We start from the raw sequence: 27185 nt of genomic DNA, 5'->3' as shown, positions 1-27185 counted from the left end.
GGATTTGGCCATAGAGGGTCATTAGTGACTTTGGTGAGACCAGTTCTGTTTTGGAAGCTGAATGTTCTGAATATGCAAGTGGATTATTTCTGCTGAGTTTTTTGTGGTTAACCCAGTTTCACTGTCAAAAACTCAGATGCTATCAAGGTCTAGCAGATAATGTAAATGAGTGAAATGGGCTGGAGTGAATAGGTGACCAAGGGAATAAATAGTCTTACATAGCTCTGGATTGTTGATACAGCATTTCAAAAGAGACCAGATGTTATTGGATTTTTCTTTTTAATTTATAAAGTTGTTAATTAAAATTAAAGGAATTAAAAGAACACTAAAATTACAAAAACACTGTGCTGGCGAATGAAACACATCTATGAGCTGCGTTTGACCTCTTAGTCTTTGTTTATGATTTAATTATAGGTTTGATGTGCTGGTAGTTATCTAAATGCTTTCTTTTATTTAGGGTGTTCAAAAAGAGGAAAGAGAGAAATACCGAAGGTTATTGGAGCGACTTAAAGAAGGTGGTCATGGAAACTCTGTTCCTCCTGTAACTTCAACTCATCATAGGTAAAGATGCGTTAACAAGATAAATGCTTTGCCAGACATCTTTTTCCTTTTTTTTGGAGAAGGGATTGGTGGGAAGGGCTTTGTTGAAAAAAGAGATTAATATTGAGAGAGCGAGCCCTGTAATTTGTCTGTACTGATGGATTATATTGAACAGTGGTTTTACAAAATAGAATTTTCTATTAGCTTTAAGAGTCCTTTGTTCAAGTGAACTCTTACATAAAACTCTGATACAGAAAAGTGGAATCACTGGTTGAAGTCAGGTTCCCAGGGAGCAGAGAGTTTTTTCAACCTCCCCAACACACGTTTCTCATGACCTCTGTCTTCCTCTCTTTTTCCCCCTCTTCTCCCCAGCTCTTCCCTCCCTTCATCTCCTCCCACCCGCACCCCACCCCGCCCCCCCGCCATGTACACATAGTCTCTGAGGCATCCTAGTGGATGCATCTTAGCACAGTCGGAAATCTTCCACTCTAGAGACAAGATTAAAATCATCCCAGGTCATAAGATGTTTTCCTTACAGACAGTTTGTTAATTAACTGTGCTGAGTTGACCAAATAGATGAGAATGGCAGAAGGAACTGATATCTGGCCTTTTATTTCCCTGTAAACAAGGGGACAAAAAATATGCGAGCTCAGGTTTGAGATCTACTTGATAATTCTGACAAGCGGTGTGAGAATACACAGAGGGGAGTCCCAGAAATTATGTAACAGTAAGTTGAAGGTGAAGAAGTCACAAGACTGTCTAGCTTGTTGAATGCAGAAATAACAAGAATTTTAACTTTGGGAATTTTAACTTTGGTTGTGAACTTTAAAAAGAAATTCAGGAACTTCCCTGGTGGCATAGTGGTTAAGAATCCACCTGCCAATGCAGGGGACATGGGTTCAAGCCCTGATCCGGGAATGTCCCACATGCTGCGGAGCAACTAAGCCCGTGCGCCGCAACTACTGAGCCTGCACTCTAGAGCCCGTGAGCCACAACTGCTGAGCCCATGTGCCACAACTACTGAAGCCCGCGCACCTAGAGCCCGTGCTCAGCAACAAGAGAAGCCACCACAATGGAAAACCCACGCACCGCATCGAAGAGTAGCCCCTGCTCACTGCACTGGAGAAAGCCCACGCCCAGCAATGAAAACCAAACACAGCCAAAAAATAAAGAAATTTATTTAAAAAGAAATTCAGTTTAGTCAATCAGAATGTTCATATTTTTTTCCATTTTGACTAGCCACTGTTGGGAGCAACAGTATGCTTCATGAACTGTTGGTTTTGTCATGTCAGCAAAATCCTCAAACTATTTTGCTTATTATGGTTTTTTTGTTGTTGTTCTTTTTCTTCTTATGTTCTTTTAATGTGTTGTTTTGGGATCCATTTCAGTATATTGTTTAAAATTTTTCATCTTTTAAGTTGGGTGTTACCATGCTGAGATTTTTCAGTCAAGGTGGTGCTGGGGATTGAGAACATCCACTTTTATAATGGAGAAACTGGAGGTTAGGTAACTTGGCTGTAATATTAGAATCAGGATCAGACTCCTTTTATCCTAGTCCCAGATGATGCTGTGTTGCGTCCTTTCTCTTGTAATTTGACATTTCTGGGTTATCAATAACTCCTGTTTGGAGAAGCTTCCCAGAAAGAGATAATGAATACTTAAAATAGATTTTCCTTTTGTATCTGATCTTCTTTACTTTTTGTGTTTCTAAGTTCTCAAAGAAGTCAGATGGACACATTAAAGACCAAAGGCTGGGGGCAAGAGCAAAGTCATGGAGTCAAAACAACTCAGTTTGTTCCAAAACAATGTGAGTTCCCAGATTTAGCTGTATCTTAATAGTCTTAATATATTGAACTTAGTTCAAGTGCATATAAAATTGAAAAATGACGTACTAGTAAAAGATGGTGTACCAAACTTTAAAACATTATCAGACCCCAGGGCATTGATGGGGGCCTACCAGTACCAGAAGTTTAGTAAAAAAGCTATTTCAAAATAAAGCCAATTTATAAAATACCTCTTGATTATTATTCCTAGCTTCTATATCATAGTGTATATTTTGTGAGCCTAAAATTAATTTCTTTGTATTCCGTATGTTAATTTCCTTGTATTTCTCCAGCTGCTGTTCACTAAATGACACTAAATGATAGCTTACCAGATGAGCAGATATTAGTCAGTTTACACTAAAGATTATATTTAAAGCAGAAAGAGATTTATGCGTTTTTAAGCAACTTAATTTGTATGGAGGCTAATGTCTTTGGAACCCATTTTAGCATTTCAATGTAAATTAATATCTTGATACTTTGGAAACCGTAAATTGAAATTCCAGCTATATGATTGATTAATAAAGGAAACACTTTTTTTTTCTTTTTTTTTTCTTTTTTTTTTATCATCCTCACAGATAGAGTTGTTGAAACAAGGGGACCTCTATGTTCAGTGAGAAGTGAAAAGAGGTACATGGTTCAGTTTATTCTAAGTTTTCTTTGACATATTATTTTCTTACTTTATAAACTATATTTATGAGTAACCATGTCTGAGGAATTGTGAACTCTCCTCAGCTCTGGTAGCTGGTCAGCATATGTGGGTACATAGGTAGCTCTTGTGTCAGATGTCCACCCTAGCTTGGGAGGGTACCCTTCTCCCCTAGGCATTAGAGGTTGGGAGGCATAGGTACTGCTTAGACAAGAGCGTGGGTGTGGTGGGCATCTCTGGTGATCAGCATCTCTAGTAGATGAACAGTGAAGGCAGTTCTGTGTGCCTTAGGATTTTGGATGCTGGTTCATTTATAGTAGAGTTTGGTAAACTATGGCCCATGGACCAAATCTGGTCCACCTGCCTGTTTTTGTAAGTAAAGTTTTGTTGGACACAGTCATGCTCATTCATTTACATACTACTTATGGCCACTTTTAAACTACAATGAAAGTTGAGAAGATGTGACAAAAACCATAAGACCTGCAAAGCTAAGATATTTACTGTCTAATCCTTTTTAGAAAAATTTTGCTAACCTTTGGTTTAGAGGACTATATAAACTCAAGGCAATATTTGTTTACAATTATTAAATCTTCTTTCTGAAACTAGTTTAATATGTATCAGCTTACAATCATCCAGTCTGTAATCTCTCACTTTTTTTCCTCAGGTGTTCAAAGGGGAAACTTTCTGATACAGAGAAGACAGTTGGAATCAGACTAGAAAATGAAGGTGTAAGTAGAAACCCCAGTTAAATTTTATGTCTTTTATTCTTTCACCTGACTTATGTTAAAATTTTGGTGCCCATGAAAAATAAGAAAGATGATACATGTTACTTTGATTTCTAATTCCGTTGTTTTCTTTGAAGAAGCAGCAGGCATTGAGGATACACACCTTTGGCTTTCTTCTGAGTTGCCAGATTTTTATCTCTGTGCTGTAGCCACCTTTGTAAGAGAGACTAACTTGCCTCCATCCCAACCCTTATCTCTGTTGCCTGGCTTCTTTTGGAGAATTTTTTAAAACCATACATCTTTAGGGAAAATAGTTGTTCAGGACTTTCTTTTCAGATTCAAGATTTCATATTTACTTGAAAATATTACCAATCTTCTGCATAATTGGATTTTACATTTTCTATGTAAGTATCAGAATAAGAAGTGTCCCAGTGATCTCCGTAGCAATACCAACATTTTAAGTAATAGTGGCAAAGTGTTTTACTAAGCACTCCATATCCAAAAGAATTATATTCCTAAATTAAATGCAAACTTGAAGTTTTAGATTATTTCATATTTTAGGTAATAGAAATAACCAAAGTTTAGGGAACTGCTTTGTGTTAAGTATCAGTCTGATCAAGATTCTCTTTTCCCATTTGATATCTTCATAAGAACTAATCTTAAGGCTAAGTCATAGTCTTAAGTCATGATCTTAAGTCCTAAGTCTTAGATTGTTCCCTTCTCTAATGTATTTGTTACCTGGCTAAAGACTACATCCTGCTTCTATCCTGGCTGAACCTGAAGGCATTGCAATCTGGGACCATGTGGAAGGGCCAGCAGCTACTGGTTTCCTAGGACCAGTATACCTGGCAGTTAGCTAGAGTAAAGAGCACTGGCTACGTGTGTTGAGAGTGTCGTTCTAGTCCAATGCTCTATTTCTAAATAAATTTCCTAATTTTAGATAAGTTTGCCTAGCAGATGACTTAAGTTCAGTATTAACAGTTCCGTAGGGTCATGGTAAGGAAAGATTCTTATCAGAGTTTCTGGGATGCTGGCAAAATTCTGTTTATTGACCTGAATGGTGGTTACATAGGTGTTAATATTACAAAAATTAAATGGCACATTAATGTTTTGTGCATTTTTCTATAATACATAATTACTTTTTTAAAAGGATGAAGTAGAACAAGTTTACTTGGTATAAGGATAGAAGTGGTTTATTTTGAGTGGTGGGATTATGGGTCATATTTTTTGCTTTTTTAAAGCTTTTCAAAATGTCTTTTAACTGTATTATTTTTAATTGAAATAAGAGAACTGAAAATACTTTTCTTGCTACCTCCAGGGAAAACGAATGTTCTGTTTCATGGTTTATAATTGAGGTGTCCTGTTGTGAGCCTTAGGTCTTGAACAATTTTTGTTCCCTCTTCCAGGGACAGGCAGATATGCTTAATCTACTTTACTCATTTGGGGATTTACTAATTCTCTTTTCTTTCAAGATAATGGTGCTGTTTTATATTTCATGTGTTACATATGTTTATATGTGCAAGTATCAAACATGTCAGTAGAATATGGGAACTTTTTTGATCAGAGGAGGGGACTCCAGCTGGAACCTGACTTATCTGAAGAAGTGTCAGCCCGACTCCGCCTGGGCAGTGGAAGCAATGGCTTACTCAGGAGGAAGATGTCAATACTTGAGACAAAAGAAAAAACTTGCTCAAGCAAAGAGAGGGTTAAAAGGACAGATGATCTTCTTGAACTTACAGAGGTATTGTTTCTTGTGTTGATCAGAATAAGGGGCATGTTTTTAAATAACCTCAGTTATTTAAGACTTGAGTGAATGTTTTGTTTTGAAGAGTTTCTCCAGGCTGGGGAATGTATATATGAAGGAAATCAGGCCCAAGGGCTGTTCAGTCACTGGCTACACTGATCATTAGTGATCTGTGAAAGTGGCCTAAGGGATTAGATTAATTTCAGCAAATGTGAGTAGACAGAATTGTCACATATCTTGGAATATAATGGGTTCTTTGTAGATTCTTTTTCTAAACTTAAAATATTTTGAGTTACACTGTATGGGTTTGACATTAGGAAGGAGTTCGTTGCAGTTGTTCGTTTTTTTTTTTTTTAAACATTTTATTTTATTTGTTTATTTTTGGCCGAGATGCACGGCCTGTGGGATCCCAGTTCCCCAACCAGGGATCGAACCCAGGCCCTGGCAGTGAAAGCGCCAAGTCCCAACCACTGGACTGCCAGGGAACTCCTCTTCATTGAGGTTTTTGTTAAGCGATTATGGTTCACTAAAATGTCCCTTTCAATGATTATTGTATTTGAAACATTTCTATAAGTAAAGACTTACAGAAAACAAGGAAATGAAGGTAGTTAAAAATTCTCATTTTAAAGGTGAGCCCACATCTTGACTCCTTCTCCATTGTTGTGGTAGTCAGTACTATTCAGTGAATATTTATTGAGCACTTACTGTATGTTGGGCATACAGGTGGAGAGAGAGAGATCCATAAAATTGCAAAATTGTGTATAGTGGGGGGGAGCAGTATTGAAAATATTTGGATGAAATAATTTCTATTGGTTTATAGATTCAGGCTTATAGCTTAAATATGCATTTCTCTTCGTAATTCTTTAGAATGATGCCATCTATTCAATAAGGACTCAGTTGCTAGACTGCTGCCTAGTTTTCTAGTTTCTGCTTACTCTCTTCATGTCAAAAGTGGATAGAATGATCTCTTTGATGTCCTAATTTTATTACTTTGATGTTTTAAAATAAAAGTTCAGGAGGTAGATAAGGAAAGTATGAAAATGCTTTTATAGTATTGTGAAAGGAGCAAAGGCTAAGGAGTTAGACACTCCTGGGTTCAAATCTTGGCTCTGCCTTTTAATCATTATATGACTTTGAGCATGTAACCAAAATTCTCTGAGCTTTACTTCTTCTATAAAATGGTGATAATACTTTCCCCACAAGCAGGGATTAATTGTGTGCTTCAAGCATCTGGTACATGTTTGGCTCATGTATCCCACATAGTAGTGGGATAATTGAGAGTATACTTTAAATATTATTACCAAATTATTGTTTTCAGAAGCTAATAATTGAACTAGCATTTTTTATAACCATTAGTAGTAAGATTGCTTTGTGCTCCTAAATTGAAATCTTTTCCTACTTCAATTTAGTAGGTCTTTGATGGTATATTTTTTTTAAGGGTCAGGTATTACAGAGATGAAAAGCTTTTTTCCATCTCAGACTTTCAGTATCTGATAGTGGTTCCATATTAAAGTAGCAACCTCTGGACTTTGTAATTCAGGACATGGAAAAGGAAATCAGTAATGCTCTAGGCCATGGCCCACAGGATGAGATCCTAAGTAGTGCTTTCAAATTAAGAATCACTCGAGGAGATATCCAGACCTTGAAGAACTATCACTGGCTCAATGATGAAGTAAGTTGTCTTTTTTTCCCCCTTTGACTCTCATTATGCTTAACCATTTTCTGTCTGTAACCATAGTGGTTTCTACACAATTAAAAGGGGCTGGTAAAGCAACTTTAGTTTATCTAAAACAAAAACATCTTAAACCTTAAAAAGATGATTAATTCTGATTGTTTGCTGCCTTTAACTAGCAGTGTTTCCCTCTTCTCCATTTGTGCTTTATTTCATCCACCACTGCATTTACTAGTCTTCAATGAGATTTTTATAAATCCTGGGTGCAAGTGATAAATGGAAGGAAGCAAGCAAGTGATACTTTATTTTCGATGAATTCTTATAGGAGCCATTTTATTATTTCAATAATAAAGGAATATATTGATCACTGTATGTACACTATGTGATTTTTTTTTTATTTCATTTTGAGTGATAACTGTAAAATTTGTCTAATTGTCATCTTGTATCCTTATGTATTTAGCTAAAGCTAGCTCTTGGTTCTTGCCAATTTCCCAGTTGGTTCTTTATCCAGCTGCTCAGCCCCTGCATTTTCTCCTTTTGCCTTCCTTCCTCCCCACTATAACTAGTGACATATAAACACATTCTTGTAAAATTAGAATGTTTCTGTTTCACATTATAAATGTAATACGTTTATTATAGAAAATTTAGAAAACACAGGAGAAGTGAAGGAAAAACATCGTTCGAAAGTGGCACAACTCAAAAATAAACAAAATACTAATGTTTTGGTGTATTTCCTTCCATTTAATTTTTTTTAATTGAGGTGTAATTTATATATAGTAAAATTCACTTCCAGTTAATATTTTTGCATATTTTGTGTGTGATATAATTACATATACATTTTCATTGTTGCAGACTTTCTCCTTGAGTTCTTTCTTGTCTCTCTTACTCATATGCCTCAAAAGTACAGTCTCATTCCTTCTTAATCCCTCCCATTTTGCACTGATCATTTTTTTTAAATAAATTTATTTTATTTTATTTATTTTATTTTTGGCTGCTTTGGGTCTTCGTTGCTGCGAGCGGGCTTTCTCTAGTTGCGGTGAGCGGGGGCCACTCTTTGTTGCAGTGCGCAGGCTTCTCACTGCGGTGGCTTCTCTTGTTGCGGAGCATGGGCTCTAGGTGCGTGGGCTTCAGTAGTTGTGGCATGCAGGCTCAGTAGTTGTGGCACACAGGCTAATTTGCTCTGCGGTATATGGGATCTTCCCGGACCAGGGATCGAACTGTGTCCCCTGCATTGGCAGGGGGATTCTTAACCACTGTGCCACCAGGGAAGTCCCTGCACTGATCATTTTTTGTTTTCCATCTTCTGTCATAGACAGCCCTTTTATCCCCTTCCTTAGTACCTTCCCTTCCCTCAGCTTATTTTCTAATTCATCCTAATTCAGTTAGGTAGAAATCTAGTATTGATAATATACTTGCCATATTCCAACATTTACTCTCTTGGTATTACAGGTCATTAATTTTTACATGAATCTCCTGATGGAAAGAAATAAAAAACAAGGGTATCCAGCACTTTATGCATTCAGTACTTTCTTCTATCCGAAATTAAAGTCTGGGGGTTACCAAGCAGTGAAAAGATGGACCAAAGGGGTCAATCTCTTTGAACAGGAACTGATTCTGGTGCCTATTCATCGTAAGGTACATTGGAGCCTGGTGGTAAGTCGAGAGGTTTAATTGTTGGAGTTTGGATAATGACTGTTTTGTTAAATGCAGGCATACCTCAGAGATATTGCAGGTTCAGTTACAGACCACCGCTGTAAAGCAAATATCACAATAAAGAGAGTGACATCAATTTCTTGGTTTCCCAGTGCATATAAAAGTTATGTTTACACTACACTGTAGTCTATTAAGTCTGCAGTAACACTATCTAAAAAACAATCTACGTACCTTAATTTAAAAATACTTTATTGCTAACTACTTTTTATGCTCACCATCATCTGAGCCTTCAGTGAGCTGTAATCTTTTCGCAATAGTAGCATCAACGGTCACTGATCACAGAGCACCATAACAAGTATAGTAATAATGAAAAAGTTTGAAATGTGAAGAATTACCAAGATATGACACACAGACATGAAGTGAGCAAACACTGTTAGAAAAATGACGCTGATAGACTTGCTTAATGCAGGGTTGCCACAGACCTTCAATTTGTGAAAAATGCAGTGTCTGCAAAGCACAATAAAATGAAGTGTGCTGGAAATGAAGGTGACTCTTCTGTCTAGTGAGAGTCCCGTAGTATATGTTAAAGGCATACTCTGCAGAGTCCCTTCTTAGTTCTTGAGTTGAACAACTTAGAAAGCTACAAGACAGTCTGTGTAGTGGAGGAGCTTTGATTTTTAGTAGGAAAGAATTTTAATACACGTGGGTTATTTTATTACTTTTGTTTATAAGATAACAGGTTTATTGTAGTAAAGTAAAGGTATAAAGAAAAAGGCAAAAAAAAAAATCTCATCACTCTGAGAGGACCACTAATGTTTTAAGGAATAAGTTTCTATGCCTTTCTCTAGGAATAGAAAAATATAATTTTAAAGACATGGAGCTCATATCATCTGTGATGTTTTATGAAAAATGTTTCTTAGAAATCCATTCATGTTGGTACATATATTGATATTTTTTTAAATGCTTATCTTTTTAGAAATAAAATTCTCATTTTTGTGATGGTTGTTTCTGGATGTTGCATTTTTCTATTATAGGTGATAGACCTAAGAAAAAAGTGTCTTAAATATCTGGATTCTATGGGACAAAAGGGCCACAGGATCTGTGAGATTCTCCTGTAAGTAAAGGCTTAAAAACTTCAGTGTTGCCTCAGTGTGCCCTTTGTTAAGTGGTCTTTCTTCTTTCCATCCTCTGGTGGATGGTAGTCTAATGTGTAGTGAGAGCTATCTTCCTAGTTGTTCACAACTTGACCTGAATCCATCTTTTTGTCTAAAAATAACCCCAAAATCTGATCTTAACTGAGAAATCTTATTTAATAGCATCATTGAAAAGAAGTCTGTCATATGTCATAATGTAAAATATATTTGATCAGAATCCCGTGATATGAATTAGATTTCTCTGGGATTGATACATTAGTTCTCTCAATTCTTAAACCCACTCACTGATGTCTCTGTGCTTTCCATGATGGTTCGGTTTATCTCATAGAACCTGGAGGTAATTTTTAAGTTAAAACATGGTTTGTAGGCAACTGTTTTAATAGTAATTGCTAGAAACCTGCCTTTAAAGCATAGCCATCTATTAGCTATGTAAAGTGATGACAAGAATTTCACAGAGAGGAAGCAAATCAGTGAAACAAGTCTATTTTGAAACCCTTATGCTCACTGGAAGCAAATGCAGGTTCCAGTTTTTAATTTTAGTAAGGATACTTGGATAATTTTAATAAGGATACTTTAGTAGGGAACTCTCGTTGAATGATGTGAAGAAAAGTTAACAATAATTCAGTTCTTCTCTGATGTTTTAGTGTAAAAGATCCTTTTTATTTATGGGTGTTTATCTTGAATAAAAAATATAGAGGAGAAATTTTTAAAAATCATAAGATACACCAAATTGTTTATAAAGCAGTTATTTCCTTCTAGTCTTTTCTGCTTAAGATGTATGTAAAATGTGCATACATACATACGTGTGCACATACACATACATATAATCACATACTTATGAATGTTTTCATTGGAATCATATAGCAAAATTTTGTCTGTTGCTTATAATAGGATACCAAAAAACCATACTTTTATATATAACATTCATACTTTTTTTTCCCTCTCTCTCTTTTTTAATATATGAAGAGTTCAGCTTCTTTGGGTATCTGAGGCCCCCTCCCTTTCCTGATGCCCCTAGTCCAACTTTTCTCAATTTTTTTTATTATCACCTCCCCACTCCAAATTTTTTTTTAATTTAATTTCTCCATGACAAGAGAAAATAGTATTAGGGAAGAGACTTTTTTTGTTTGTTGGGTTGAGCTTTAGAGGGCTACAAACCATTGAAATATCTAAGACTTTTGCCTTCTAAGAACCAGTTTTCACCTCTCTGGTGGTAACATTGCTGCTCCCGTTGAGAGCGCATGCCCTAGCATAGCACTGGTTTACCTTTTATGCAGGTTAGGGTGAGAACTGAGATGCCTGCGTTAAATTTGATAACCCTCTGGAGATTTGGATACAATTAAATCACTCTCAATACTTAAGTATATATCACTTAGGAATGAGGAAATTCTCTTACATAACCACAATGCCATTATCACACTTAAGAAAATTGACAACCACTAATGTGTAATATATGATTCATGTTCTGATATCATCAGGTATCTTTTATAGCTTTTTTTCCTAATCTAGGAAGTCAGTCAGGGTTCATGCATGTAAGTAATGTCTCTTTAGTCTCCTTTAGTTTAGAATAGTCTCCTACATTTTTTTTTGTTTTCCATGGCAGTGCCTTTTTCTTTTTAAGACTCCAGGCCAGATGTCTTGTTTTATATCTATTTTTAAGTGAGAAAAAGCAAGTTATAGAATGAAGTACTTTTTTTAAATAGAATAAAATGTGTGTTTTAAAATGGGGTGGAGTAGAGAACTAGAATAGCAAACAGCAAACTGTTAATAGTAAATATTTCCAGAGTGGTTATTATGGGGTCTTTTGCATTTTACATATCATGTTTTAATTTTTAAAATATAACCATATATAATTTTTGTAATCAGAAAAAACACAAAATAAAATGTAAAAAGCCAAAAACAATCATATTTTTAAAAATCTAACAGAGATGGATTTGAGAATGGCAGGTCTATTAAACATCACAATGTCTTTGTAGTCATAATGCTAAGTCTCCACAGGGATTCATCAATATATTCCTTCTTTGCTGTTTTTTCAGTCAGTATTTACAGGATGAAAGTAAGACCAAAAGAAATATTGACCTGAATGTTTTAGAGTGGACCCACTACAGCATGAAGCCACATGTAAGTGGTGATCATCTGTATTTCAAATACTTTGTTGCATTTCCTGTCAGTAGCATATTATTTAGACTTGGCTTCCTTCCTCCCCTTACTCACTCATCCTTAGGCATGCATTCTCCTGAAGTGTACATCTTTAGAATGATCACTTCTAAGTCTTCAGAAGTTCATTTAACCAAGTTGTTTGCTTTTAAGCCTTTATCTTGTTTCTTAAACTATAAATGTTAAATATCTGCATGTCTCAAAAAATTGAGAAAAAAACACAACACAGTAAATTCAAGCCAGCTACTTTTCTTGGTTGGCATTAATGGAAATTTTAAAGCTCCTGTTCAAAACTTATCTGAGAAATTTGTATATTTATATCTTAAGGGTTCGATGCTGTGAGTCCTCAACAGTCAGGTGTGCTATTTGTGAATGTGCTTTGGATCGTGCCAGATTTGAATCTCATTCAGGGTTTAAAAATGCATACATCTGGGACTTCCTTAGTGGCGCAGTGGTTAAGAATCCTGCCAGTGCAGGGAACACGGGTTCGAGCCCTGGTCTGGGAAGATCCCACATGCCGCGGAGCAACTAAGCCTGTGCACCACAACTACTGAGCCTGTGCTCTAGAACCTGTGAGCCACAACTACTGAGCTCGTGCGCCACAATTACCGAAGCCCGGGTGCCTGGAGCCTGTGCTCCACAACAAGAGAAGCCACCACAATGAGAAGGCTGCGCACTGCAACGAAGAGTAGCCCAGCTCGTTGCAGCTAGAGAAAGCCTGCTTGCAGAAACAAAGACCCAACGCAGCCAAAAATTAATTAATTAATTTAAAAATGCATACGTCTTTTAGTCCTAATGGCTCCTTTTCTTTTTTTAAAAAATATTTATTTATTTATTTATTGGGCAGTGTCGGGTCTTAGTTGCGGCACGTGGGATCTTTATTGCCGCGTGCTGGATCTTTAGTTGCGGCAAGTGGGATCTTTCGTTGTAGCATGTGAACTCTTAGTTGCAGCATGTGGGATCTAGTTCCCGGACCAGGGTTTGAACCCATGCCCCCTGCATTGGGAGCGTGGAGTCTTTGCCACTGGACTGCTAGGGAAGTCCCCTCGTGGCTCCTTTTTAAAGTAAGCTACATGAGTTCAATTTTAGCCCTAACCTCTATATAATGGCTGACTATCTTTATCCAAAAGCATTTTCATTTCTAAGTTGAATAATTAGAAGAGTAAGTGTTGAAATTTCCTGAGGAAAGCACAGATAAAAGAAGAGTTTGTTAGGATGAGTAACTGTGTCGGGAATGGGAAATGTAATAAAGAAGACAAATTCTCTTCATTTGTGTGGTGGAGTCCATAGTTCTCTCCACTCTGTGAGAGATGCTGGGCTCAGGAGAGAAGTTCGAGGTACCTACCATATGTATGGGTGGTGTGCATTTTCAATCTTTTCCTTTTTACAATAATCATGTGTATTTTTTTGAATAAAAATTGAGTTGTCATCTAGTGTGTTTTCCAGCAGTGGAATTAGACTCTCTTATACTCTTATTGCCCTTATAACTGACAGCCAAAGTGTGTAAGGGGCTGGCCAAGATTAGTGCGACACGGGCTTGGGGAATGTGTGAGTTTACTTCACCTGGGCTTTGAATCCACCGCCTTTGGTTTATGGTGCCTTTAAGTGCTGCTTGCAAGCAGTAGTGTTTTTTTTTTTTCAGGACAGAACTAAACATCATGGCAAGATTTCCTAACTGGTTAAACCCTATAAAGAGGCTTTTTTCTTTCTCCTGCTTGCAGTTGTGGGGGTCCAAGGCAGTAGTCTTAGTTTTCTGGCTAGGGAAGACAAGTCAGACTCTGCAGTATGGAAATAGGTTAGTTGTACTGTAAGCATATTTCTGATTGAACCACACTTAGCCCTTTTCAAAATTTATGAATGCCTCTGAAACAATTCTGACTAGAATTCCTGTTCCTGGTAATAAACCTTCTTTCAATTTGGTTTATATGAGAGATGGAACTCTCACTTTGCTTTTCTCTTTCCTTCTAAAAAACATTTTCCATGAGGCTCACATACTCCCATGTCATGGGTTGGGTTTTTATGCCACATAAAGACTAATTGTGTTTGTGTGTGTGTGTTTGTGTAATACCAGATTTAACATTTACCTTTATAATATTGTTTATCCACAGTAATATTTAGAAAAAGTCAAAGGAGTTTGTACTTGATGAAATTTCACCCCTTCCTTTCTTTTTTTTTTGTAATTTTAGGAGATTCCTCAACAGTTGAATGGGAGTGATTGTGGAATGTTTACTTGTAAATATGCAGATTATATCTCTAGGGACAAACCTATCACATTTACTCAGGTGAGTGGAGACCCCTCCTCATCCATTTACTTGTTACTAAACAAGATAAACTCAGAGCATGTTACCAGTGCCTGGCACACATTAAGCTCTTAATAATGGTAGCTGTGCTACTATTATTGCTGTAAACCTTGGCCATAGCCCTACTCTTGCTAGTATCAGGGTTTGTCACTGTATCTGCTCTCACGTTTATCCTAGTCTTTGGTGACCAGTGGGGCAATTTGCATATCTCCGAACTCCAGTGTTCACTGGTTCTTGAGTATTACTAATACTTTTAGCCAAAGAAGGAGGCACAGCAGAATATGTAACAGCATGGGGAAATCAGGCCTTGTGAGAACTTAAGCTGCAGGTCTGAGATGTAACTATGAATCCTGATTTTCCTTTCTGTTCTGATTATTTTTGGTTCTCCATTTTTGGCTCTGCATTTGAGTGGAAATTCAAATATGTTGGGAACTCTTGAGTATTTATGTTTGTAATAGTGGATTCTCAGTCTTTTTACAACCAAGGACAACCTCCTTTAAAAAATAGTTTGCTTTAACAGACCTCATTTTGATAGCTACCAAATTGTACATATTGAATAGTAGGACTAATAATAACCCCATTCTAAGCTTTTGAACAACATGAACTAACTAGGGCTCCCGTGCTGAATTAATACAATTGGTTAGCTTCAGCAGTTTTACTAAGAATAAATATGTAATTTTTTACTACATGTTTTGAGCTATTTAAAATAATTTATGAATCCATGTGTTAAGACTTTTTAGGCCTCTTCACACTAGTTTATAGTAAAATGGTATATCCAACTATTTATAAGGAAACTCCAGGAGTACCTCAAGGGTATCTGATTTCATCAAAAAGAGTTACAGGTGGTTTTGGATTTGTCTTGCATGTTGTTGCTTTGAAAATTGGACCATGTAGTGATTATCAGTTAAAGCAGAATAATATATTAAGAAAAGCATCTAAAAAAAAAAAAAAAGAAAAGCATCTAATTCTTTGATGCTTCTAAAGAAGGAGTTATTCTCTGAACCTAATGACATGAGATTTGAAGGGGGGAAGTTGCTATTTGAACAGAATTGGCCGTGGACAACATTTGGTATAGCACAGAGTAATTTGCAGGTTTGTTTTTTTCTTTTTTTAAATAGACTTCATGTTTTTCTCATAAGAAAGCAGAATATGTTCATTTTAGAATGTTTTGAAATACAGATGAGTAGAAAAGTTACTTTTTGTGCCACCACTTAGCTATTTCCCTTTTTGGTACACGTTTTTGTTATGAAGTTGTTGTTGGACTCTATTGTATAATTCTGCATCCTGCTTTGATTTTCCTTAACACATAAAAATGCTTATGATACATATAATAAATAATACAAATAACCTCCTTTTTTTATGGCTTTGTAAGTCTGTACCATGATGCAGAAAAGTCAAGGCTTACACAAAGGACGTTGACATCCTACTTTATTTACATGCTACAACTAAAGGTTGTTGACGCTGGGCACTTTCATGTGTGATGTATGTGTTACTTGTGGATTCTCTGCAGCACCAGATGCCTCTGTTCCGGAAGAAGATGGTGTGGGAAATCCTTCATCAGCAGTTGCTGTGAGAACGCCCTGCCGCAGTCCCTCCCGCTGCTGGTGGTTCTTTCACGGATGGACGTTTCCATATACCTCATGCATTGTGGGTTAAAAAGTCCTTGCATCACCTCTGTTCTCTCACAGGTACTGAGCTGTTAGAAGTGCATGAAGGCCTCTCTCTGCACCCTAGTCCTGACTTGGTGTGTGGAGGGCTGCTTGCAACCCTGTTTATAAGGCCATGCCTGCTCAGAGCCCTGGACTGTCAACCCACACAAGAACAAACGCTAATTAATACTTTTTTTAAGATTTTTTTTTTTCCCTATGAATGTGGAAAATGCAGAATTTATTCTATGATTTGTTTTTTCTGTGTGTTTGTTCACGTGCATTCATTCACTCACTCATTTGCAAACATAATGGGCAGTGGCTGTTTTCTGCTGCTCTTTTAAAGTTAACTCTAAATTTCTCATTTGAACTATTTATTTCTGAAAGGAATGTTAAGCTGCCACTCCTTGCTGAAGATCAGGAGGGAAAGCAGTGGGGGAAGGAAGGGTTAATTAACTTCTCTAGCTGGAGCAGTAACTGCTGACTTGAAGCAGGAGGTCTTCTTTCTTTTGAGGCTTGAAAATGCCAGGAGAAGCACTGTGGTGTAGGGCTCTGGTTGCCTTTCAGAGGAAGTTCCACACTACAGCATTGGCATGGTGTCGTGGAAAAGTGGAACTGTGGCCAAGGAACTCTGGCTATCCAAGTGTCTTCAGAAGAGTGTCATCCTAAAGAGACTTCCCTTTCTGGAAATGAGGTGACTTGGCTACTCTTGAAACTGGATTTGAAGTCACTGTAAACCCTAAATCTTCATTTTCATCCCAGATCTGGTTGAGTATAAGCCTCAGATATGTAAGGGCTGGCCTGAGCTGTTTATTTCAGAAGATACTATTCAGTTTAAAGCTATTTTCCTCAAAGTTTTTTTTCTATATATAAAGCCAAAATTAAGTTTTGTACTCATTAGTATTTACATTTCCCCATTCCACCGCCACTGAAATCTGTGCAAGAAAATTTAGTACTTGGCTCTGAGGTTGCCAGTTATACAGTAGTCTATTTTGCCTATGAAATTTGTATTTAACTGTTTTGTTCATTAAAAACCTTACAGTGGTTACGCATATTTAATTTCAGAAAGTTTAGAGTTGGTCAGAACATATTTTGCAAGATCTAGTGCCTAGTGTTGCTTTTCTGATGTAATAAAAGGTTGTCTGGCAGAACCTGAAAAGTATATGCTGATTTCTAACCCTTTCCCTACTTAAACCTCCCACACTTCTCCTTGTTCACAAAAGTAAGAGGTCAAACCAGAAAAACTGGCCATCTGTTAGCTATGAATCAACATGTCTGCCACCTGGAGGCCCTGGCTTCTGGTTGCAGAGGCATACTCTTTTTTTTTTTTTTTTAATTTATTTATTTAATTTTGGCTGCATTGGGTCTTCGTTGCTGTGTGTGGGCTTTGTTGCGGCGAGCGGGGGCTGTTCTTCGTTGCAGTGTGTGGACTCTAGGCGCGCAGGCTTCAGTAACTGTGGCACATGGGCTCGGTAGTTGTGGCTCGCAGGCTCTAGAGCGCAGGCTCAGTAGTTGTGGTGCACGGGCTTAGTTGCTCCACGGCATGTGGGATCTTCCCGGACCAGGGCTCGAACCCGTGTCCCCTGCGTTGGCAGGCGGATTCTTAACCACTGCGCCACCAGGGAAGCCCTACAGAGGCATACTCTTGCAGGCAGTTTTCCCTGAGATGTGTAAAAGTCTTGGTATAGGACCTGGGGCCTGTGGTGAGGATTGAAACCGCTGTGCCTACTTGATGGTCAAACCAGAGGACGTGTGCTTAGGTGATGATTAAATAGTGAGCCAGCTGGGCTGAGTCTCCCTCAAGCTTAGGCTGTACAGAGAACCCTGCCTGCAGCCTCCGTTCTTTTCTTGAGGCTTCTGGAGCTGTGCCAGTATGTATTGGGATCAGGCAGTGGGCACAGCCAAGAAAGGCCAGAGATTTACTGGGTCAGCAGTGCACTGAACGCCTGGTTCCCACTTGGCACTAGTAGGTTTCACCTGAGAATTTAGAACCTTGGTTAAGATTTGTTCCATGTGGGGTAAATCCTTTTAGGAATGGCAGCCCAAATGAGTGATGGTGGGGGTTAATGTATTTGTATTACAAGTATTTGGAGGGGCTTCTTAGAGCAGCAGTCACTGAGCTTTCCACTAATGTGATTCTTCTGGATAGCTCTTAATAATCTTCTAGGACATAATGAATTGATGAGAACAGAGAGTCAAGTTGGAGAATGCCATTCTACTTAACCCTGAGTTTCTGAATTTAATAGGAGATAACACAGCCATGCTTCTCTAGGCACTGACATTTCTCTGTACAGATACTTGTTGGTAATAGAATTTTAATACCTAAACAGTTTATGAGAAAAGCAGCCAGCTACTGATAATTTGCTAATTATCAGTAGCAAATTATTAACATTAAAGCCAGTGAGAAAGATATCTGTATCTCTCTCTATATTTTATTGCAGTAGTTTGGGGGTCTGAAAAAAAGTTGGAGTGAACCATTGTTCTTTTTTTAGTAGGCAGTCTCTCCTAAAGATTGATGATGAAGAAGAAAAAAAACCCCCACAACTGTTGGTGAGCAAATGTCTTTCTCATTTTTGACCTTTGAGCCAGGAGGAGGGTGGGAGGGAAACAGACTTGGGGCCTATGGAAGATGTCTGGAGAGCCCCTTATTCTACCTCAGTTACCTAAGGCTATTAGAACTTCTGATCTTTTCCTCCTAAGCGCAGCTTGGGGAATGCCATGTTGAATGGTGGATGTTTGCCTGCACTGAGAGGAGTTGCTTGGTGCTGGGACCAAGGTGTGGGTGCAGGGAGAATGTGTCCCTGAAGATATATTGAACTTCAGATATGAATAAATAAATATGGTGGAGAAATTTAAGTTTGTAACAACCTTAGTACCATAGTTAAGCTACACAGTTTAAATTGGCTTTTGTGAGGGAATTCCCTGGTGGTCCCGTGGTTAGGACTCTGCGCTTTCACTGCCGAGGGCGCGGGTTCAATCCCTGGCTGGGGAACTAAGATTCCACAAGCCAAGCGGCACAGCCAAAAAAATAAATAAAAATTTTTTTAAAAAATTGGCTTTCGTGAACTAATTGGGAACCTAATCTCTTTATGATAGTTTCTTTAAGAAAAGCTCTAGGTACCCAATATTCAAACAAATTTTTGGTAATTGTTTGTAAGTTGGGGATCTAGGTGTCTGTATTGCTTTGGTGATTTTTTTTTTTTTAAATTTATCTAATATATACAAGGAAGGGTTTGGGTGTTTGAAATAGGTGTTGATTTTATCTATCAATAAATTCATCTCTTTAATTCAGTGGCTTTCAAATATTTTTTTTTTTAATTTATTTATTTTTATTTATTTTTGGGTGTGTTGGGTCTTCGTTTCTGTGCGAGGGCTTTCTCTAGTTGCAGCGAGTGGGGGCCACTCTTCATCGTGGTACGCGGGCCTCGCACTGTCGCGGCCTTTCTTGTTGCGGAGCACAGGCTCCAGACGCGCAGGCTCAGTAGTTGTGGCTCACGGGCCTAGTTGCTCCGTGGCATGTGGGATCTTCCCAGACCAGGGCACGAACTCGTGTCCCCTGCATTGGCAGGCAGATTCTCAACCACTGCGCCACCAGGGAAGCCCTCAAATATTTTTGATTGCAACTCATAGTAATAAATGTATTTTTTGGCTGTGCCGCAAATTTTTTAAAAAAAATTTTTAAAAATCAGTGTGACCACCACATTGATTTCTCAACCCACTAATGGATAGAAATCCAGCTTGAAAAACACTGCTCTAAATGAACTGACAGCAAAAGGCAAATTATGTTCAAAACTATAATGCTTGAGACCACAAAAATACAACAAATGTGGGGTTGTTTTGAGATGAATCAATCTAAATCTAGGAAAACGGGCCAGAAGTTTTCAGACCCTCAATGGAAATACGTGGTTAAACAATCCTTGTTCTTCAGGTTTTTACATTGGAACTTCGTGAAATATGTTCAGTAGAAGTCTTATTACTTCTATGTAGGATATAAAACAAAGGGTTCTGTGGCCCAGTGGATGTGTGTACCATGTCTTTTCCTCCTGGGGATGCATGGCAAACGTAATAAATTAATGTCTTAACCTAGTGTGTCTACAGACTTGGACGTTGAGCCCTCTGTGTTGACACCTGTGGAACTGTTTTGTGAAATACAGTTTGGCACGCGCCAGGAGAAGCAACATAGAGTTTTCTTGGAAGCATATGCTTCAAATATACATTGGGGAAGTATCCCCTCTCCCCATCTCAGGCCCCCCCCGCCAAGCACACACACTGCCTCCTTAAGGGCATGTGGTGATCATAGTCTGTGGTGCCACTTATATTTTTCTTTAATTGTATCAGTAATAGGTGTTCATAGTAGAAAAATAAAATACTGATAAAAGTTAAAGAATAAGGGCTTCCCTGGTGGCGCAGTGGTTGAGAATCTGCCTGCCAATGCAGGGGACACGGGTTCGAGCCCTGGTCTGGGAAGATCCCACATGCCGCGGAGCAACTAAGCCCGTGAGCCACAATTACCGAGCCTGCGCGTCTGGAGCCTGTGCTCTGCAACAAGAGAGGCTGCGATAGTGAGAGGCCCCCGCACCGCGATGAAGAGTGGCCCCCACTTGCCGCAACTAGAGAAAGCCCTCGCACAGAAACGAAGACCCAACACAGCCATAAATAAATAAATAAATAATTAAAAAAAAAAAAGACCTTATTAAAAAAAAAAAAGTTAAAGAATAAGAGTTCTGTAAACTCACCACGCAGAGTTAATAACTCTTAACATTAACATTCTGGTATATATCCTGGCCTTTGGTATATACTCTGTCACGTGTGTATTAATAAGTGTGTGTGTTGTGCACGCTTGTGCAAGTATATATATATATTTTTTGTTATTAACAAATATGGAATCACACTATGTGGCCTATATAACCCCCTTTCCACTTAATTTATGTTGAGCATATTTTCATGTCAATAAATATTGACATCTTAATTGTCGTTTAGTGTTCCAGCATATGGTTATAACATAATTTATTTAATCAGTATTGTTAGACATACTGTCTTGCAGTGTTTTCAGTTATTCTCTTAGGAGAAGTTCTTAGAATTAAAATTTCTAAATTAAAGTTACATGTATTTTTTTTAAAATCAGAGGTAAAAATCACCCATTAGTATTTTGACTTTTCTTCTGGCACAGGCTGATGACCTGTACCTCCATTGATTTAAGTTTTATAATATTTTTCATGTGTAGGTCTTCTGGATAAGTTCATTCTGAAGGATTTAATGTCTCATTTTAGTGGACAATTTTATCTTTATTCAACTACTTTACAAAAAACTTTTTATTATGGAAATTTTAAGACATAAACAATCATCACCACCTTTCAGCAGTTACTAAAATGTGGCTAATCTTGATTCACCTTTTTTTCATGGGAGGGGGAGAGTCTGGAGTATATTAAAGCAAAACCCAGACATGTCTTTCTACCTAAACACTTAAGAATGTCTCCCTAACATATAATAACTTAAAAAAAAAGCCTTTGTCATTTTTACACGTAACAAAATTGGTAAGAATTTGCCAGTACCATCTAATAGTTCATATTCAAGTTTCCCTGATGATTAAAACGTTTTATTACATTCTTCTAATCAGGATATATAGTGGGTTGAATGGTGGCCCCAAAAAACATATGTCCACATCCTTATCCTTGGAACCTGTATTACTTTCTTTGGCAAAAGATGTGATTAAGATCTGGAGAAAAGGAATTTATCCTGGATTGTCTGGGTGTGCCGTAAGTGCAATCACATGCCATATAAGAAAGAAGCAGACAGTTTTGAGATGGATAAGGCAGAGGCGTTGAAATGGGCCTAGGCAGTGTTTATTTTTATACCCATTTTTAGGTATAAACAAAATCTGGAAAAAGACACCCAAGTGTTAATGATTGGCTGGACAGGCTCTGTTGCTTTCTAATTTATAAACTTGTGTTTGGAGTTAAAAATTAAAAAAAGGAAGAGGCAATGAGACTACTACAGAAGCAAGACTGGAGTGATGCTACCACAAGCCAAGGAAGCCTGGAGCCACCAGAGCTGGAAGAGCCTTCAGAGGGAACCTGGCCCTGATGACACCTTGATTTCAGGCTTCTGGCTCCAAAACTGTGAGAGAATAAATTTCTGCTGTTTAAGTCCATCAAATCTGTGGTAGTTACAGCAGTCTCAGAACAGTATTATGGGATCCAGTAAAATGTACACGTTGCCGTTGGTTATTATATCTCTTGAGTCTCTTTTATTCAACAATAGTCTCCTTCCTTGTACTATTATTTATTAGAGAAACCGGGTGTTCCTGCGGAAAATCCCACTTCTAAATTTGGCTTATAACTCCTTGGTGGTTTTTAACTACTTCCTCTATCCCTTGTATTTCATGTAAACTGGTAAGCTTGATCTAGAGGCTTGATCAGATTCAGGTTGAATTTATTAGGCAAGGATACTTCATTAGTGGTCATACTGTACTGTATCACATGATGCATAATGTCTACTTGTTCCACTTACTGGTGCTACGATTGATCTGTAATTCAGGCTGTCAGAGTTCCTATTCATCTTTCTCCTCTTGGTTTTAAATTTAATTGATGATCCATTATTAAGAGGTACAAAATGGTGATTTTCGAATTCTATCATTTCTCTATGTTAATTACCTTGAATTCTTCTATAAAAGAAAAACTTCTTATCAACTGATTTGGTTACCCTGAAATGCACTGCAACTAGGAAAAAATACGACTTTTAAAAATTTCTTTATTTTATTGAAATAGTTGATTTACAATATTATATTAGTTTCAACTGTATAACATAGTGATTTAAAATTTTTATAGATTATACTCCATTTAAAATTATTATATAAAATACTGGCTATATTCCCTGTGCTGTACAATATATCCTTGTAGCTTATTTATTTTATACATAGTAATTTGTAAGTCTTAATCCCCTACCCCTATCTTGTCCCTCTCCCCTTCCCTCTCCCCACTGGTTTGTTCTCTATATCTCAGTCTGTATCTGTTACATTCATTTGTTTTATTTTTTAGATTCCACATATGAGTGATAACATGGAGTATTTGTCTTTCTCTGACTTATTTCACTAAGCATAATACCCTCCAGGTCCATTCATGTTGTTGCAAACGGCAAAATTTCATTCTTGTTTTTAAATGGCTGAGTAATATTCCTCTGTGTGTGTGTGTGTGTGTGTCACATCTTCTTTATCGCTTTATCTGCTGATGGACTTAGGTTGCTTCCATGTCTTGGCTATTGTAAATAATGCCATGAACATTGGGGTGTATGTATCTTTTTGAATTAGTGTTCTGATTTATTCCAGAGTGGAGTTCCTGGGTCATATGGCAGTTCTATTTTTAGTTCTTTTAGGAACCTCCATACTGTTTTCCACAGTGGTTGCACCAATTTACATTCCTGGCAACAGAGTATGAGGGTTCCCTTTTCTCCACATCCTCACCAACATTTGTTATTTGTGTTCTTTTTGATGATAGCCGTTCTGACAGGTGTGAGGTGATATCTCATTATGGTTCTGATTCACATTTATCTGATGTTGAGCTTTTCATGTGCCCATTGGCCATCTGTATGTCGTGTCTATTCAGGTCTTCTGCCCATTTTTAAATCAGCTTATCTTTTTTTGATGTGAGTTGTTTGAGCTGTTTATGTATTTTGGATATTTTGGATATTAGCCCCTTATCAGTCATATCATTAGCAAATATTTTCTCCCATTATGTCGGTTGTCTTTTTTGTTTTGTTGATGGTTTCCTGTGCTGTGCAAAAGCTTTTAAGTTTAATTAGGTCCTATTTGTTTATTTTTGCTTTTGTTTCCTTTGCCTTAGGAGGCAGATCCAAAATAACACTGCTCAGATTTATGTCAAAGAGTGTTCTGCCTATGTTTTCTTTTGGGAGTTTTATGGTTTCCAGTCTTACATTTAGGTCTTTAATCAATTTTGAGTTTATTTTTATATATGGTGTGAGAAAATGTTCTAATTTCGTTCTTTTACATTTAGCTGTCCAGTTTTCCCAGCACCACTTATTGAAGAGATTGTCTTTTCTCCATTGTATATTCTTGCCTCCTTTGTTGTAGATTAATTGACCATAGGTGTATGGGTTTATTTCTGGGCTCTCTTTTCTGTTCCACTGGTCTGTGTCTGGTTTTGTGCCAGTACCATACTGCTTTGATTACCGTAGCTTTGTGTATAGTCTGAAGTCAGGGAGCAAGTTACCTCCAGCTCTGTTCTTCTTTCTCAAGATTGTTTTGCCTATTTGGGGTTTTTTGGGTTTCCATATAAATTTAAAATTATTTGTTCTTGTTCTGTGAACAGTGCTGTGGGTATTTTGATAGGGACTGCATTGATTCTGAAGATTGCCTTGGGTAGTATAGTCATTTTGACAATATTGATTCTTCCAATCCAAGAACATGGTATATCTCTCCATCTGTTTGTGTCATCTTTGATTTCTTTAATCAGTGTCTTAAGTTCTCTGAGTACAGGTCTTTTACCTCCTTAGGTAGGTTTATTCCTAGCTATTTTATTCTAGGAATAAAATGTGATTGTAAATGGAATTGTTTTCTTAATTTGTTTCTGATAGTTCATTGTTAGTGTATACAAATGCATCAGATTTCTGTATATTAATTTTGTATCCTGCAACTTTACTGAATTCGTTGATGAGCTCTAGTAGTTTTTTAGTGGCGTCTTTAGGATTTACCATGTATAGTGGCATGTCATCTTGCAAACAGTGACAGTTTTATTTCTTCCTTTCCAGTTTGGATTCCTTTATTTATTTTTCTTGTCTGATTGCTGTGGCTAAAACTTCCAATATTATATTGAATAAAAGTGATGAGAGTAGACATCCCTGTCTTGTTCTTGATCTTAGAGGAAATGCTTTCAGCTTTTCACTGTTGAGTATGATGTTAGCTGTAGGTTTGTCATATATGGCCTTTATTATGTTGAGGTATGTTCCCTCTATACCCACCTACTGGAGAGTTTTTCTTATTGTAAATGGGTGTTGAATTTTGTCAGAAGCTTTTCCTGCATCTATTGAGATGATCATATGACTTTTATTCTTCAGTTTGTTAATATAGTGTATCACATTTTGATTGATTTGCAGATATTGAACTATTCCTGCATCCCTGGGATAAATCCCACTTAATCATGTTATATGATCCTTTTAATGAATTTTTGGATTAGTTTGCTAATATTTTGTTGAGGATTATTGCGTCTATGTTCATCAGTGATATCTGCCTGTAATTTTCTCTTTTTTGTGATATCTTTGTCTGGTTTTGGTATCATGGTGATGCTGGGCTTGTAGAATGAATTTGGAAGCGTTCTTTCCTGTGCAGTTTTTTGGAATAGTTTCAGAAGGATAGGTGTTAATGCTTCTCTAAGTGTTTGGTAGAACTCACCTGTGAAGCCCTCTGGTCCTGCAGTTTTGTTTGTTGGGGATTTTAAAATTACTGATTCAACTTCAGTACCGGTAATTGGTTTGTTCATATTTTCTACTTCTTCCTGGTTCAGTCTTGGGAGCGTGTACATTTCTAGGAATTTATCCATTTCTTCTAGGTTTTCTGTTTTATTGGCATATAGTTGTTTGCAGTACTTTGTATTTCTGTGGTGTTAGTTGTAACTTCTTTTTCATTTCTGACTTTATTGATTTGGGCCCTCTTTTTTCTTGATGTGTCTGGCTAAGGCTTGTCAATTTTACCTTTTCAGAGAACCAGCTCTTAGTTTCATTGATTTTTTAAAATTGTTCTTGTTTGTTTGTTTTGTTGTTGGTGTTTTTTTTTTGGTCTCTTTCTTTTTTTTTTTTTTTATAAATTTATTTATTTATTTATTTTTAGCTGTGTTGGGTCTTTGTTTCTGTGCGAGGGCTTTCTCTAGTTGCGGCGAGCGGGGGCCACTCTTCATTGCGGTGCACAGGCCTCTCACTATCAGGGCCTCTCTTGTTGCGGAGCACAGGCTCCAGACGTGCAGGCTCAGTAGTTCTGGCTCACAGGCCCAGTTGCTCTGCGGCATGTGGGATCTTCCCAGACCAGGGCTCGAACCCGTGTCCCCTGCATTGGCAGGCAGATTCTCAACCACTGCACCACCAGGGAAGCCCTGGTCTCTTTCATTTATTTCTGCTCTGACCTTTATGATTTCTTTCCTTCTGTTAACTTTGTGTTTTCTTTGTTCTTTTTCTGGTTCCTTTAGGTATAAGGTTAGGTTGTTTATTTGAGAGTTTTCTTGTTTCCTGAGGTAGGTTTGTATCACTATAAACTTCTTTCTTAGAACTGCTCTTGCTGTGTCCTATCGATTTTGGAGCGTTGTGTTTTCGTTTTAATTTGTCTTCAGGTATTTTTTGATTTCTTAGATTTCTTCAGTGATCTGTTGGTTGTTTAGTAGTGTATTGTTTAGTCTCCATGTGTTGTGTGTTTTTTGCAGTTTTTTCCTTGTATTTAATTTCTAGTTTCTTAATGTTGTATTGGAAAAGATGCCTGATATGATTACTGAGGCTTGTTTTGTGGCCTAGCATGTGATCTGTCCTGGGGAATGTTCCATGTTGCACTTGAAAAGAATGTGTATTCTGCTGCTTTTGGATAGAATGTTCTATATATATCTATTAAGTCCATTTGGTCTAACATGTCATTTAAGACCAGATTTTCTGTTTGGATGATCTGTCCATTGATGTAAATGGGGTGTTAAAGTCTCCTACTGTTATGTTACTGTCAGTTTCTCCCTTTGTACCTGTTAATATTTGCTTTACATATTTAACTCCTCCTGTGTTGGGTGCATATATTTACAATTGTTATATCTTCTTCTTAGATTGATCCCTTGATCATTATGTAGTGTCATTCTTTGTCTATTGTTACAGTCTTTGTTTTAAAGTCTGTTTTGTCTGGTATAAGTATTGCTACCCTGGCTTTCTTTTGATTTCCATTTGCATGGAATACCTTTTTTTTTAATCCCCTTACTTTCAGTCTGTATGTGCCTCTAGATCTGAAGTGAGTCTCTTATAGGCAGCGTATATATGGGTCTTATTTTTGTATCTCTTCAGCCACACTGTGTCTTTTGGTTGGAGCATTTAGTCCATTTACATTTAAGGTTATTATTGATAGGTATATACTTATTGCCATTTTGTTAATTGT

At 37.4% G+C, this 27185-nt stretch overlaps 1 protein-coding gene across 5 annotated transcripts in view; it reads left to right on the top strand.

The window, feature by feature from the left end:
• The window catches only part of SENP2 (SUMO specific peptidase 2), a 31316-nt gene extending 14105 nt beyond the window's left edge, over window positions 1-17211 (top strand). For 2 of the 5 annotated variants that reach the window (XM_082392971.1, XM_082392973.1), the window contains exons 7-17: window positions 458-561; window positions 2253-2347; window positions 2939-2990; window positions 3674-3737; window positions 5299-5475; window positions 7019-7150; window positions 8600-8803; window positions 9838-9917; window positions 11994-12078; window positions 14301-14396; window positions 15925-17211. In XM_082392971.1, coding sequence (XP_082249097.1) covers window positions 458-561; window positions 2253-2347; window positions 2939-2990; window positions 3674-3737; window positions 5299-5475; window positions 7019-7150; window positions 8600-8803; window positions 9838-9917; window positions 11994-12078; window positions 14301-14396; window positions 15925-15987 — 1152 coding nt within the window. In that variant the 3' untranslated portion in view covers window positions 15988-17211. The other 3 variants (XR_014244917.1, XR_014244918.1, XM_082392972.1) reach the window with 3 other exon arrangements.
• The last annotated feature ends 9974 nt before the right edge of the window (window positions 17212-27185 follow it).

This window comes from Balaenoptera borealis (assembly GCF_965194805.1).
Source record: "Balaenoptera borealis genome assembly, chromosome: 5".
Lineage (NCBI taxonomy): Eukaryota > Metazoa > Chordata > Mammalia > Artiodactyla > Balaenopteridae > Balaenoptera > Balaenoptera borealis.
This window is presented reverse-complemented; position numbering and strand designations above follow the sequence as displayed.